Here is a 16,853-nt window from a genome sequence, read left to right on the forward strand (position 1 = left end):
TAAATACAAGACCCTTTCACTCTCCTTCACCCTGACTGGGTTCATTTTGTGAGAATGACCAGCTGAAAGTACATTATTCTTACTTACACAGCCTCTCCTGAGCTGACATATTTCTTATTGAAACAGGAAGTTGGGGTGAGAGATATCGAAGGGCTCTCTTTCCTTTTTATAGCCAATAGGCTTTGGTTGATGTCACAGCCATGAATCATGATTTGCTGCTGGCTGTTGCCGGTCAGCAGCAGGTGGTATCAGTGGGAAGGACGTTTTCATTTTACAGAGACAATCTGCATACGCTCCTGAAATTATGTAATCAGTATTCCTGCTCCATTTTCCAGAATGTGTAAGACTGTAAACGTCAAATGCATACTGTACGTATGCTAAAAATCAACTTTGAGCATAACTAACAAGCACAAAACTCTTGATTTCAAACTTTAAGTGCTTACCTTGTCCTGAAGTTCGCAGGATGAGGATGTCCATCATATAAAGATAAAAAGTCATATTCTTCCTCCACAGCGAAGGACTGAAAAACTATATGAATCCTGCTCCTCTCCTCGGCTACAATAACCCACGTACAGTTTGCTCCGTTAGGGTATCCGTGAGGAAAACCTGGACTTTCTATGGTCCCATTTTTCCCTTTTAATGTCCCACCACATGTATAAATGAAACCTGTAAAAAGAGAGAAAGAGAAGAAAATATGAGTCTATATAACTGCTATAATCCACAAAAAGAAAAATCACAAATGGCTTGCAAGTCAACATGAAACATTCACAACCACTTTTACTTTTGTAATGTGATTATTACCAAGTGAAACTGGACATTCAATTCTAATAAAGGTAGGATGACTGATTTTATCCGTCAAGACACTGACCTTTCACTAAACTCCGCCCACCTCGGTTATTGTTGCTGCTCAAACAAGACTTACATTGCATTCCATTGGAATGAAGAGAGGAGACTGGGAGATTTCCCAGTTCATTGGAACGTTATGCCCAGTTTTAAGAATTGAATCAATTACTGATGCATAAAAAGTAATTCATTCTCACATAATCTGTTTCACTGTGAAATGCACCAAATTATGGAAGTAAAATGGTGTGAGAAGTGCATTTCATATTGTAAGTCATAAGCTATGACAGGATCATTTCTGAGCAATACAGAAAGAGAAGAAAGAGATTATATAACTGCCACAAACTACAAAAACAAATAATCACAAATCCCTTGGAAGTCAACATCCCTTGCAACCAGTTTTACTCCCGTATTGTGATGTATTTCTATTGTTCTTTGATTATAATAAAAGTACAATGATTGATTTTATCCATCAGAAGTTGACTTTTCACTAAACTCCGCCCCCTTGGTTACAGTTGCTACTCAGACAAGGTTTACAGAACATTCTATTGGAATAAACTGCAGATTTCCAAATTTATTGGAACATTTTGCCCAGTTTTCACACTCAAATCAGTTTCTGATGCATAAAAATCAAATTTTTCTCACATACTCTGTTTAACTGTGAAATGCATGTAAATAAAATGGTCTGAGAAGTGCATTTTACATTGTAAATCTCTTAAGTTATAACAGAATCTCTGAGGAATATGTTAGGACAAAGAAAATGACTGCCATAAAGTCAACATGAAACATTTGCAACTGGTTTTACTTCTGTAATGTGTAATATAAGGATATTCGATTCTAATAATGTTAGGATGATTGATTTGATCCATCAGAAATGGACTTTCCATGGAATTTTTCCATTTTACTAAGCTCCCCTTGGATGACGTTGGTTTAAAGAACATTCTATTGGAATGAACTGGAGATTTCCCAGTTCATTGGAACAGTATACTCTGTTTTCACAATCAAATCAATTCCTGATGCATAGTCTATAACTGCCAAAAGCAACAATAGCATAAAAATCTGTAAAACCAACATGAAACGCAACCAGTTTTGCATCTGTATTGACATATTTCCAATGATTTTTGATTGTAATAAAGGGCAGATGATGAAGAAATGGACTTTACATTGAACAAGATTTACAGAAAGATTTACAGAACATTCCATTGGAATAAACTGGAGATTTCCCACTTCACTGGAACGTTATGCTTAGTTTTCATAATTTAATCAATTCCTTATGCATAAAAATATTTTTTTTCTTCTGCTTAACTGTGAAATACACCAAATTATGTAAATAAAATGGTCTGAGAAGTGCATTTTACATTGTAAAGAGAAGAAAATGGGTCTAAAAAAGCCACAACCTACAAAAAGTCAACATGAAACATTTGCAGCTCGTTTTACTTCTGTAATGTGATGTAATACTAAGTAAAACAGGATATTTAACTCTAATAAAGGTAGAACGATTGATTTTATCCATCAGAAATGTACTTTTCACTAAGCTCTGCCCCTCCTGATTACTGTGGCTATTCAAACAAGATTTACAGAGCATTCCATTGAAATGAATTGGAGATTTCCAAGTTCATTAGAACATTACATTGATTTTTATGCATCTAGAATATATTTGATTGGAAAAAAATCAATTATTTCTCACATACTCTGTTTCACTGTGTAATACACCAAATTATGTAAATAAAACGGTCTGAGAAGTGCATTTCACATTGTAAATCTTCTGAGTTATGACAGAACAATCTCTGAGGAATACAGGAAGACGAAGACAATAAATTGAGTCTATAACTGCCACAACCTACAAAAATCAACATGAAACATTTGCAGCTTGTTTTACTTCCGTAATGTGATGTAATACTAAGTGAAACCGGATATTAATTTCTAATAATGTAAGGATGACTGATTTTATCCATGAGAATTTGACATTTCACTAAGCTCCATCCCCTAGGATACTGTTGCTACAAAGATTTAAAGAACATTCTATTGTAATAAACTCTAGTTCCCTTTCGATACTTTCACTCGTACTGCGTCTGTAAAGACGCTATGGGAAAAGCTCCTTTTCTCCTGAGACTGAAGCATTTCAATAACGCAGTGTAACTGCACGGCCATTGGTTCGTGCAGTGTTAAAGAAACGAACCAATGGCTCGGCAGCGGAGATGCACAAACCTATGGCGATGATTCGCGCCCGATCGCGCCAAAAGGGGCGGAGCATCTGGCTATATAAGCGAGCATTTCGCCATAGGGAACTCAGATCCTTCTTCTTCAGCGACGACTTCTGATCTTCGCAGAGACTGACTACGCAGACTTCGCTCAAGCAAGCCTCTTCTTCGCCGTTGACGAGCCTCGCAGCGGATCTTCACTGCTCGGCGGATTGACGCTCCGGAGCTGATTCCCTGCTGCTATCCGGCGAACATCTAAAAGAGCAAATTAAGAGCAAATTTCTACGGCGTTGTTCCAAATGCCACGGCGTTTTTGTCGCTCGTGCAGAGCCCCTCTGCACGCCGCTGACACTCACGCTGAGTGCGTCTCGTGCCTGGGTCACGCCCACGCTGAGGCTGCGCTCAATGAGACGGAATGTTCCCACTGCGGGAATATGAGTCTCACTTCCCTCCGCTCGCGGCTAGCTTTCTTTTCAGAGAGCGACGCCGCTTCTCGCGCCCTCCCGCTTACTTCCTCGCAAGAGCCTGCTAGGAAGAAGCAGCGGGGCAAGAGATCTAAGAGCGTGGTGACAGGCGAGCTCACGCCGGCTCAGACCCCGCGTGCCTCGCCTTCACCACATGGAGAGGAATCGCCAGTTCTCTTCCTGCATCCTGACCAGCGTCCCTCTGCGGCTGCGAGCGATCTGGTCTCCTTCGGAGGAAGTGAATGCGAGGATGACAGCATGTCATTGGCCGCATCTGACGCAGAGGAGTTGTCGGGCTCTTCCCATGACCCCGCCCCCTTGCCGTCTGCGCAATCCAGCGCCGCCAGCGCCGGTATGGACGCCGAACTGTTCCGCGTCCTATCTAAAGCTGTTGAGGAGCTGGATCTTCAATGGTCTCCTCCCGAGGAGCCCTCTAGGAGCCGGTTGGACGAATGGTTTCTGCCGGGGCGCCGCCAGGCCCCTCGTCAGCGAGCTTCACCATTCTTCCCCGAAGTCCACGACGAAATCTCTAAGTCCTGGCGTGCTCCATACTCCGCCCGCCTTCATACTTCCTCTTCTGCTGCCCTCACCACGGTCGATGGCGCTGAGGAAAAGGGCTACGAGAAGCTGCCCCCGCTGGACGAGTCAGTTGCTGCGCACCTTTGCCCGCCCACCGCTATCGGTTGGAAGGCGAGGGCGTCACACCCGTCTAAGCCTTGCAGGACGACCTCTACCCTCGCTGGACGAGCGTATTCGTCTGCTGGACAGGCAGCTTCAGCGCTTCACTCTATGGCGGTACTCCAGGTGTACCAAGCAAAGCTCCTCCGCGGTCTGGACGAGTTGAACCTGGACGATTCCCCGCTCAGAGAGATACGTAGCGCTACGGATTTGGCGTTACGCGCCACGAAGATGACGGCTCAGGCGATCGGGCGATCGATGGCCAGTTTAGTGGTGCTGGAGCGCCACTTGTGGCTTAACTTGACGGAGATCAAGGACGCGGATAAGGTCGCCTTCCTTGACTCCCCCATCTCGCCGACCGGCCTGTTCGGCCCAGCTGTCGAGGGTTTCGCGGAGCGCTTCACCGCGGCGCAGAAATCGTCCCAAGCTATGCGACATTTCCTGCCCAAACGCTCGAGCTCTGCAACGGCTCCTAGTCGCCCCAAGCCGGCGCCGACTCAGCAGCCTGCGAAAGCCACGCCCCCAGCTGCGCAACCAGCGCCTCAGACGGAGCTCCGTCCTCGGTCACGCCCAGCCAAGCGCTTTCCCTTCCCTAAGCGTCAGGGACCTCGGCCAAGAGTGGTGCTGGACCAGGCGCCGCCAGCGTCTTCCTGATCTCAACAGCAGGAAGAGGGAGGGGCCAAGTCTCGCAGCAGCCGTACCAGCCCCCAAAGTGCCTCTTTTAAGCCCTTCTACACTCCGTTCTGTTCCGAGTGTAAGGGAGCTCATGTTTGTAAAAAATGTAGCTGTAACTCACGGGCCCTTTATATCAGTGCCCTTACAGCAAACCGCTGTGATAGCGGGAAAAATAAAAAACAAACATTTTCAAGAAAAGAGCAAATTTCCTCTTCCAATGCTTTCAGACAGCATACAGCTGTGCGAACCATTGCAGCCCCTAGCGACACGATCCGCGGCATGGCAAGCCATCCCCGGAGTGTCAAAATGGGTTTTGGGTATAATAGAACGAGGCTATGTACTCCAGTTCGCTCGAAGACCTCCTCGCTTTCATGGTGTGATCACCACCTCAGTTCGCAGCAAAGACGCAGACGTCTTGCGATTGGAGGTAAAGAATCTGTTGGCCAAGGGCGCCGTGGAAACGGTCCCCCCAACACAGAGCGAGTCAGGTTTTTACAGCCGTTACTTCCTCGTTCCAAAGAAGGATGGCGGTCTACGCCCCATCCTCGACCTCAGACAGCTGAATCGCGCCCTCATGAGACGGCCGTTCAGAATGCTTACACTAAAACAGATCCTCTCGCAGATACGCAAAGGGGACTGGTTTTGTTCACTAGATCTGAAGGATGCATACTTCCACATTCAGATCGCCCCCCATCACAGGCAATTCTTGAGATTCGCCTTCGAGGGAGTGGCATATCAATATACAGTCCTTCCGTTCGGACTGTCGTTAGCCCCTCGCACGTTTACAAAGTGCATGGACGCAGCACTTTCCCCTCTGAGACAGATGGGAATCCGCGTCCTGAACTATCTGGACGACTGGCTCATCCTAGCCCAGTCAGAAAGCGAGCTAACACACCACAGAGCCTTAATCCTCAGCCACTTAGAGTGCCTAGGACTCAAGGTCAATTTTGCCAAGAGCGTGCTGTCTCCCAGCCAACGCATTGCGTTCCTGGGAGCAGTTTTCGACTCATGTCAAATGAAGGCAGCAGTTGCGCCGCAGAGAGCCCAAGCCATTCGCAGGCTCGCGGCTTCCTTCAAAATAGGAGCCCTTCGCCCTCTCAAGGTTTTTCAGAAGATGCTCGGCCTTATGGCCTCAGCATCTCCAGTACTTCAGTTGGGTCTGCTTCAGATGCGCCCCCTGCAGTTCTGGTTGAAACCAAAGGTTCCTCCTCAAGCGTGGCGTTTGGGACGCCAGCGCATCAAGGTAAATCGGGCCTGTATAGCAGCCCTGGCTCCTTGGAGGTGCGCTCAATGGATGGAACAGGGCGTTCCCCTGGACTTGGTGGTCAGAAGGAAAGCGGTCTCGACAGACGCCTCCAACTTAGGTTGGGGGGCGCTGTGCGACGGCCAGCCTGCTTTCGGCCTATGGTCGAAAGCGGAGAGTCGCCTTCACATCAACTGCTTGGAAATGCTAGCAGTGTGTTTAGGCCTTCACACCCTTCTACCTGCGCTGAAGGGTCACCATGTCTTAGTCCGTTCGGACAGCATGACAGTGGTGTCCTTCATAAATCACCAAGGGGGCCTCTCGTCGAGACGTCTATTTACGATGGTAGAACGTCTCCTGAAATGGGCTCAGCTGCACTTCCGCTCTCTAAGAGCGACGCATGTGCCAGGCAAACTGAACCAGGGAGCAGACATGTTGTCTCGGAGCAACGTCTCCTCAGACGAATGGACGCTTCACCCTCACACGGTTCAGCAAATATGGGCTGTCTTTGGCAGGGCGCGAGTAGATCTTTTCGCCTCAAAAGACAATCATCACTGCCCAATTTATTTTTCGAAGGAACAGGACGCATTGACCCAAGAATGGCCCAATCTCCTGTTATACGCATTCCCTCCTATCGCTCTGCTGCCACAGGTCATCAGGCGAGTGCGGGAACAGAAACTCAAAGTCCTGTTAGTGGCTCCATTCTGGCAGAACCAGCATTGGTTTCCAGATCTTCCCAGGCTGCTCTCAAAAGCACCATGGCCCGTGCCACTGAGACGAGATCTCTTAACACAGGCGAACAGAACGATTTGGCACCCCCAACCGGAATTGTGGGCGCTGCACGTTTGGGCTCTAGACGGGAGCCTTTAAGTCTCCCTGAGTCGGTTTTGAGTACTATTTCACAAGCTAGAGCACCCTCTACGAGGCGGCTCTACGATCTCAAGTGGTCTGTCTTTTCCGCCTGGTGTTCCACCCGCGGTACGGACCCAATTTTATGTGACATATCTGTGATATTGTCCTTCTTGCAAGAGCTGTTGGATAAGGGGAGATCCCCCTCCACGCTCAAGGTCTATGTTGCAGCTATAGCGGTATTCCATGACCTTGTAAACGGTCAATCTGTGGGAAGAAACGACTTGGTCGTTCGTTTCTTAAAGGGGTCAAGGCGGATTAATCCCCCTCGCCCCATCACGGTTCCGTCTTGGGACTTACCCACAGTGTTGAGGGCCCTGAAGGGCCCTCCCTTCGAACCGCTTCAGTCCATAGGCCTTCGCCCCCTGACGTTGAAGACTGCCCTGCTATTGGCATTAGCATCAGTCAAACGCATGGGTGATTTACAGGCGCTCTCTGTGAGCCCCGTTTGCTTGGAATTCGGGCCAAATGACTCTAAGGTCATCCTGAAGCCAAAGCATGGGTATGTTCCCAAAAGTCTCTCTACACCCTTTAGAGACCAGATTATTTCCCTTTTGGCTCTTCCTCCTACGGAGCAAGACCAGGGATTTAACCCTCTCTGCCCTGTCAGGGCTCTGAGATGTTATATAGAGCGTTCTGCCCCTTTTAGGCAGTCAGAACAGCTGTTTGTATGTTTTGGTGGCCGCACCAAGGGGTGTTCGGTCACAAAACAGAGATTATCCAAATGGATTGTGGAAGCCATCTCGCTGGCTTACTCCTCTTTGGGCCTACAATGTCCCATGGGAGTAAGGGCCCATTCAACGAGGGGCATCGCCTCGTCTTGGGCGTGGTCTAGCGGGGTTTCCATTGCAGAGATTTGTGCGGCGGCAGGCTGGGCCTCACCGTCCACATTTGCTAGATTTTATAACTTGGACGTTCCAGTCTTACAGACTCGGGTCCTTTCCACATAGTGGTATGTGTTACCAGTATGTTATATGTAGTGCGTCTTGGCCTCTGTGGAGCTCCAAGTGTACTTATTCCTTGGAACGGATGTTTATCAGGCTATCTGATCGAACAAATTGGCCCTTATTAGCCCTTTAGTGCTAGGGTCATGTTAGTCGTTCCTCTACCTTAAGCACGGCGGGATTGTACTGGTTCCCCATAGCGTCTTTACAGACGCAGTACGAGTGAAAGTATCGAAAGGGAACGTACTCGGTTACTTTCGTAACCTCGGTTCCCTGAGATACGGGAACGAGTACTGCGTTGCTGGCCGTGCTAGGTAGCTGCACGACTCAGTCGTCGCTTCAGTCGAAGTACCTGAGTTCCCTATGGCGAAATGCTCGCTTATATAGCCAGATGCTCCGCCCCTTTTGGCGCGATCGGGCGCGAATCATCGCCATAGGTTTGTGCATCTCCGCTGCCGAGCCATTGGTTCGTTTCTTTAACACTGCACGAACCAATGGCCGTGCAGTTACACTGCGTTATTGAAATGCTTCAGTCTCAGGAGAAAAGGAGCTTTTCCCATAGCGTCTTTACAGACGCAGTACTCGTTCCCGTATCTCAGGGAACCGAGGTTACGAAAGTAACCGAGTACGATTTCCCAGTTCATTGGAATGTTACGCTCAGTTTTCACAATCAAATCAATTCCCGATGCATAATCTCTGAGCAATATAGAAAGAGAAAGAGAAAAATATGAGTCTATAACTGCCATAACCAACAAAAAGCATTAAAATCTGCATGAAACATTTTGCAAAATTTACCAATGATTTGTGATTATAATAATGGAAGGATGATGGATTTAATCCATCAGAAATTGACTTTTCATTGCTACTCAGATGTTTTACAAAACATTTCACTAAAAAGCACTAGATATTTTCACAATCAAACCAATTTCTGATCCATAAAGATCAATCTTTTCTCACACATTCTGTTTTACTGTGAAATACATCAAATTATTGAAGTAAAATGGTCTGAGAAGTGTACACTTCTCAGGCTTCTGAGTTATGACAGAATTTCTGAGCAATACAGAAAGAGAAAGAAGAAAATATGTCTCTGCCACAACCTTCAAAAAGAAATAAAAAACACAAATGTCTTGCAAGTCAAAATAAAACATTTGGAACTGGTTTTATGTCTGTATTGACATATTCCCAAATGATCTTTGATTCTATTGAAAGTAAGATGACTGATTTTATCCATTAGAAATTGACTTTTCATTCAACTCTGCCCTCTTTGGTTACTGTGCTGCTCAGACAAGATTTCATTGGAACGTTTCATTGGAATGCATTGGAGACTTCTCAGTTTATTGAAACATTATGGCCAGTTTTCCCAATCGAATCAACTTTTGATGCACAAAAATCGATTATTTCTCACATACTTGGGTTAACTGTGAAATACACCAAATTATGGAAGTAAAATGACTTCTGAGTTATGACAGAATTTCTGAGCAATACTAGCCTAGAAATCTAGACGCACCCTAGCGGCAGCAAAAATTATTTTGCAGCCAGGTGGGTCTAGACACTCTCAATAGACCTTCTAGCTGCAAAAACCCAAATTGGGTCAGGCCAATCACAACGCGTATAGAGTAGGCGGGGCGGGCTTAACATATGACAACAGAGTTGCGACGGCTGCCACTTGAAAAACAAAGAATGGCGGCTGCAGCTGTCGAACAGCGGTCTTTCGAATCGGCTTTGGCCGCGACTCTGGAGGACTTGGAGTTAAGTTTTTCTTTAAGAAACGAGCAAAGAACGGCACTTAAGTCATTTTTAAAAAAGGAAGATGTGTTTGGAGTTTTGCCGACTGGATACGGAAAAAGCTTAATATACCAATTACTACGTCACCTTCTTCGTTGCTCTGATTGGTTGAAGCGCTATCCTATTGCGTGCATAGGGATTTTGAGAGACAACCGTTTATCCCGCCCCTCGGAGTAAGCCGCGTCTATGGAGAGTTTCCAGACTAAACATCTTGATGTAAGTCTGGCTCGCCAGGCTAGAGCAATACAGAAAGAGAAAGAAGAAAATATGGCTCTGCCACAACCTTCAAAAAGAAATAAAAAACACAAATGTCTTGCAAGTCAAAATAAAACATTTGGAACTGGTTTTATGTCTGTATTGACATATTCCCAAATGATCTTTGATTCTATTGAAAGTAAGATGACTGATTTTATCCATTAGAAATTGACTTTTCATTCAACTCTGCCCTCTTTGGTTACTGTGCTGCTCAGACAGGATTTCATTGGAACGTTTCATTGGAATGCATTGGAGACTTCTCAGTTTATTGGAACATTATGGCCAGTTTTCCCAATCGAATCAACTTTTGATGCACAAAAATCAATTATTTCCTCACATACTTGGGACAACTGTGAAATGCACCAAATTATGGAAGTAAAATGACTTCTGAGTTATGACAGAATTTCTGAGCAAATCAGAGAGAGAAAGAAGAAAATATGTCTCTGCCACAACCTTCAAAAAGAAATAAAAAACACAAATGTCTTGCAAGTCAAAATAAAACATTTGGAACTGGTTTTATGTCTGTATTGACATATTCCCAAATGATCTTTGATTCTATTGAAAGTAAGATGACTGATTTTATCCATTAGAAATTGACTTTTCATTCAACTCTGCCCTCTTTGGTTACTGTTGCTGCTCAGACAAGATTTCATTGGAACGTTTCATTGGAATGCATTGGAGACTTCTCAGTTTATTGAAACATTATGGCCAGTTTTCCCAATCGAATCAACTTTTGATGCACAAAAATCGATTATTTCTCACATACTTGGGTTAACTGTGAAATACACCAAATTATGGAAGTAAAATGACTTCTGAGTTATGACAGAATTTATGAGCAATACAGAAAGAGAAAGAAGAAAATATGGCTCTGCCACAACTGACAAAAAGAAATAAAAAACACAAATGTCTTGGAACTGGTTTTATGTCTGTATTGAAATTTTTCCAAGGATCTTTGATTCTAATGAAGGTAAGATGATTAATGTTATCCATCAGAAATGAGCCTTTCATTAAACTTTGGTTACTTAGAAAATTCCATTAAAATGCATTGGATACGTCCCAGTTTATTGAAACGTTATGGCCAGTTTTCCCAATTGAATCAACTTCTGACGCACAAAAATCAATTATTTCTCACATGCTCATCTTAACTGTGAAATACACCAAATTAGGGACGTAAAATGATTTGTGAACTAGATTTCACATTAGAAGTCTTCTGAGTTATGACAGAACAATCTCCAAGCAATGCAATTATCCTCTGGGAGCTGTTTGTATAGCTAGTTAGTATTCCTCTCTGAGCTTAATACAGCAGCGAAAACATTTCTCAACACTCTGAAAAAGAAAAACAACTGGTGACATCTGACATCACAATCACATTAGTCAAATCATGCCAGTTTGCGTGCTGATGCCCATAATGGTTCGGCTGTGACATGAATTACTATAACTGTGCGAATGTTTGAGTCACCATCGTCATGTGGCTGCTCTCGGAGACGTTAGGAGTCTCGTTTTAATGACCGTTCCTCATATGTCAAGCCGTCCGCCATCGTGGGTGTGCATCTACCACCTGCTACACACAAATTAGTAGGGCTTTTTATGCGTCAACCTGAGCAAATAGACTGGTAATGACAACCAGCATTAATTGAGCTTTTCCATTTATCCCCTTCCGCTTCCCTTAAGGCGTAATTAGCTTTGCAGACTCCCTGAGATCAAGGATCTTTCCTCTCCCATCTTTTTTTTTCTTCACTCTACGCAGCCAGGAAGGCAAGGAGAATGAATTCAGAAGGGAAAGGCCTGCATTGACTCATAGCCACCCATCACAGATCTGACACAATCACTCCACACATCCACCCTCACCTCAAAAGAAAAGCAAAGAGAAATGCTTCAAGAATGCATGAAGAAAATAGACAGTTTCTAAAATTTTTCTTAATGACAGTTTAAAACATTTCCTTCAAAATTCTCATTAGTATGATGCATCCAAATCTTTCTTTTGATTAGGATTCTCATTAGATTGTCATTACTGCAACACTTTTATGTAAATGAGTGTTTGAACCCAGCCAGCTAAAACTGCAGGATATTTTGTCACCTATTTGGTTTTTATTTATATCGCATCATTCCTAATAACCCCGCCCACTCTGAAATCTCATTGGCCTATTTGCATTTTCACTTTTTGAGCACAAACTGCTTGTCACTGGAACATTATTGCAACAGTATAACAGGAATTTTTAAGAAAATAAATACTCATAAACCTGAATGATTACAGACAGGTGCACATGACATTGAAACATCATAAAAAGAAAAGTCTCAAGAAAAATCCCACACACTAGCTACTGTAGCTTGGAAAAACAGTCATTATATTGCAACACTGCAGTTATGCAATACCTTATGCAGGCTGTGACTCAAACATTGCAATATATAGATTGTTTTTGTAAGCTATGGAAGTGTGGAGGATTTTTATTATGTGCAATAAATAATACAATACAATAATGTTTTAATTAAGGCTAAATCAGCCTGATCTGAATGCTATACAGCAAATACTACACTAGGATGTATAAATAATTTACATCATTTAAATATGTCATTATTATCTCATTAACGTTATGAGAATAAGGAGGGATTAGCATGCATGTTAATCAAGCAAAACATAATGTACTTTTTCCTAAGGGATTTTTGAGTAAAAATCCGGTCAGGTTTGTGAGATTCACTAACGCAACACACAGAATTCATGTTGATCACTAAATTGATTTTTCAATTTAGCCACACTAAACTAATTCCATCTATAGGGACATAAAAATCACATTTGCATTGGAGAGAATCATGATCAATTCCAAATAATGCAACAATTAGAGAAAAAGCATACTAATTGGCTTCTAGCTGTTTCCTACAAACAAAAATCTGTGAAATACTAAAGCATGCGGGGTTTTGTCTCTAAAGGCCCTGTCGTTAAAATTTGGATCGAATTAAGCAATAAGGTAAAAGAGGCAGTGTAATACTGCAAATAATCATGGCTAAAGGCTATTGTTAGAAATGACACACAACAACAGCAGCTTCCTTCATTAGGACATAACGGCCTGATATGAATGCACCAATGAATAGATTTTAACAAGGATCATACAATTCTAGTATCGCAATATCTCAATATAAAATTGCATGATGATAGATACCATCTTAAAAATAACATCTGCTATGGAAACAGGTTGTCATAGTTGTTGCTATTGTTGCATTGATGAAACACGTATCAAATCAGCAACTAGAAGCAGTGCAATCTATTTTGAAAAGGTTGATTATAAAGCGATGAAAAAGAAAAGACAGGACCGTGTCTGTTGCATCACTATTGCATTATATGCGGCTCTCAAAATGACTTGGAAAATACAGAAAAGCGTGTTCAAAAAGCCACGAATCCATTGGTTTCTGCCCAGAGGCTCAACATCAAACAAACATTTACAGACAGCACCAAAGTCTTTTGCAAATCCTGCAAATGCCCAATCTCTTTTATCACAAAGCTTTTATGGCTAATTAAAAAAAACATGAGACAATCTCAGCAAGTACAAAACGTTTTCATAACTTCACAATTCGATTGCAGTTAGGTTATGTCATAGTGTGGTATTTGAAAACCTTCTAGAAACTACATCAAAGATAAAACGAGAGATGCTGTGCAGTTTACAGTATATGCTGTATATTATCAATGAAGTTTTAAGGCTTTAGTAGCAAATGCATTTAAAGTTACTAAAATGTTGTTGAAAGTACATTAGAGTGCTCTGCAATGTATTATACTACAAGAACAAACATACAAACATATATATATACATATACATACATATATATATATATATATATATATATATACACATACATATATATATATATATATATATATATACACACACATATATATATATATATATATATATATATATACACACACATATAAACATATATATATATATATATACATATATATATATATATATATATATATATGTATATATATATATATAAATATATATGTTTATATGTGTGTGTATATATATATATATATGTGTGTGTGTGTGTATATATATATATATATATATATATATATATATATATATATGTATGTATAGCAAAACAAAACAGAAACTAAACAAAAAACACTAAATAAAACTAAATAAAAACTAAACTTGATTAGAAAAAATTAAATAAAAAAACTAAAACTAAAATAAACTAAATGAAACAAAAAAAATTCTAAACACAATACAAAAATATAGCACAACAAAAAACTAAAACAAAACAACAACAAAAAGAAATCAGTGTCTTGCCAAATTTTTACATTGTTTTTATCAGACTCAGTCTGCAACAAAAGCTCTAAAGCCAAACAAAACAAAACAAAAATAAAGCACAACAATACAAAAACTAAACAAAAAAACCCGCAAGTAATCAAAAACTAAAATAAAACATCATAAACATAATATTTAAAAAAGCAAAAACTAAAAAAAATGAAAATAAAAATAAAACAATAATATAGTACAACAAAACAAAAAAGCCCACAAGTAATCTACAATAAAAACCATTAAAAATATATAAAAAAGCAAATATTAAAATAAAAACAAAAATACAAACAAAAACAAAACAAAGCCCACAAGTAATCAAAAACTAAAATAGAATAAACATAAAAAATATTAAAAAAGCAAAAACTAAAACAAAAACAAAACAAAATTAAACAAAAATATAGCACTACAAAACAAAAACTAAAAAAAATAAATAAAAAAATAGCACAACAAAAAAACTAAAATAAAAGAAAATAAAACTGAAACAAAACAAAAAAGAAAGAGTCTTGCCAAATTTTTACAATGTTTTATCAGACTCAGGTCTGCATAAAAAAACTCTAAAGTCAAACAAAACAAAAACTAAACAAAAAACACAACTAATCAAACAACAAAACTAAACAAACAAAAAGAACCACAACAAAACAGAAACTAAAAAAGCAAAACCTAAAATAAATAAAAACAAAATAAAATAAAACAAATAGCAAACAAAACAAAAATGCCCACAAGTAATTAAAAGGAAAATACAAAATAAAACAAAAATACAGCACACAAAACAAAAAATAAAAATACATTAAAAAAAATAATAGTAAAACAAAACAAAAAACTGTGTCTTGCCAAAATTCAAGGCAGTTTTATTGACACATTTTAAAAAAACTTCAATGAGATCTAAATGAGAAAACAGTAAAAATACTATTCACAAGCCACATGTTGCAATAAAGCAAAGTCAAAAAAGGCAATGATTAACAGATGTAATGCCCTTAATAGAATGGCTTATTGTCATTACTGAAGCTTAACATTTAGTTAAAAATAATAATAAGTTATTAAAATATACTACCTGTATGTGATGTTGTACTTACATACTCTTGGTGTATTAACATAGAATTCAATAGAATTAATTCCCACAATCATCCAATCTGAACACCGGGGTGGAACGCTCCATTTTAGGATGTTCATCTGCGAGTGCTTCAGCGGGGGGCTGTAACATCTATGCAGCTGTGGTGGAAAGAGTCATTCTGCCTGGATAACGCTAAACCATTAATTTCTTCAGGCAGCTGCAATTGGAGGCAATCATGACCAAAATCAGCCTTTGTCTCCATTATCAGTGTCACATCACGAGGTGATTTCGGTCCTTGACCGTCTTTAGTCTAGACAGAGAAAGCATAAGATAGACTCTTAGAATTGAGGGTTATTTCTGAAGCGTCGTTAAGCCCTTTGCGCAGACATCTGCCATTCGGTTTTAAAGGCTGAGCACAAAACTCATATCTTGTAGACATGGACAACTTATTTACTTTTCTGAAATGAGTACTACAGTATTAAGAGCAATACTCAAACTCAATACTTTTATTAAACAACATGTTTGTAAATGAGGATAAAAAGGCTCCATTTAATGTTAAAAAGCAATTACTGACATCAAGTATGCCTTAAGGGCAACTGGTAAGACCCTTTTTATGTTTTCTTTGTTTTGACAAGTAAACAACATAAGTATTTGCTAATAAAATCATCATTATCAGTGCTTATTCTGAATAAATAGTACAAGTAATGAATTGAAAAACACTTGATTTGATTTTTTTTTTATGAGGATTTTAATTAATGCTCTCAAAAAATCCTCATTATTGGCTGCATCAGTATTTGAGAATTGTCCAACACGTAATAACACAAGCTAATTACAAAAATGTTTTAAACCAAAGAAAAACTAAATGAAAAAACTTAAACAATCAAAAACAACAAAACAAAACCTAAAGTAATATAAACTAAAATAAACAAAAAATAAATAAAACACAAAACCTAAACCAAAAAAAGCCTGAACAAAACAAAACCTGAAGTAAAATTAACTAAAGTAAAACAAAAACATAAAACAAAAAACACAACAAAACAAAACTAAAAAGTAAACTAAAATAAACTAAACAAAAAAACATGTAACAACACACAAAACTAAACAAAAATCTAAAACAAAACAAAAAACACAACTAAAGTAAAATAAACTAAAATAAACTAAAAATAAAACAAAACCTTAAGTAAAATAAACAACTAAAACAAAACAAAACACAAGTTTACAAAAGTAAAAAATTAAAATAAAACAAAAATAAAACAAAACACAACAAAAAAACAATGTAAAATAAACTAAAATAAACAAAAACTAAATTAACAACACAAAAAACAACAAAAAATAAAATACAACAAACAATAAAACACCACAAAACAAACCTAAAGCAAAATAAACAAGACACAAAATAAAATTACACTAACATTACCAAAAACAAAACAACTGAAAAAAACTGAAATAAAAAAACAAAACAAAACAAAAATACAACACCACAAACAAAAAAACTAAAATAAAACAG

The 16,853-nt window shown here is 39.9% G+C and overlaps 1 protein-coding gene across 1 annotated transcript in view; it reads right to left on the bottom strand.

Moving 5' to 3' along the window:
- The window catches only part of csmd3a (CUB and Sushi multiple domains 3a), a 516,772-nt gene that overhangs the window by 469,168 nt on the left and 30,751 nt on the right, over window positions 1-16,853 (bottom strand). The window contains exon 2 of the mRNA XM_073847643.1: window positions 444-666. Coding sequence (XP_073703744.1) covers window positions 444-666 — 223 coding nt within the window. The remainder of the gene's footprint in view (window positions 1-443; window positions 667-16,853) is intronic.

Source organism: Garra rufa, chromosome 9 (assembly GCF_049309525.1).
Source record: "Garra rufa chromosome 9, GarRuf1.0, whole genome shotgun sequence".
NCBI classification, from domain to species: domain Eukaryota; kingdom Metazoa; phylum Chordata; class Actinopteri; order Cypriniformes; family Cyprinidae; genus Garra; species Garra rufa.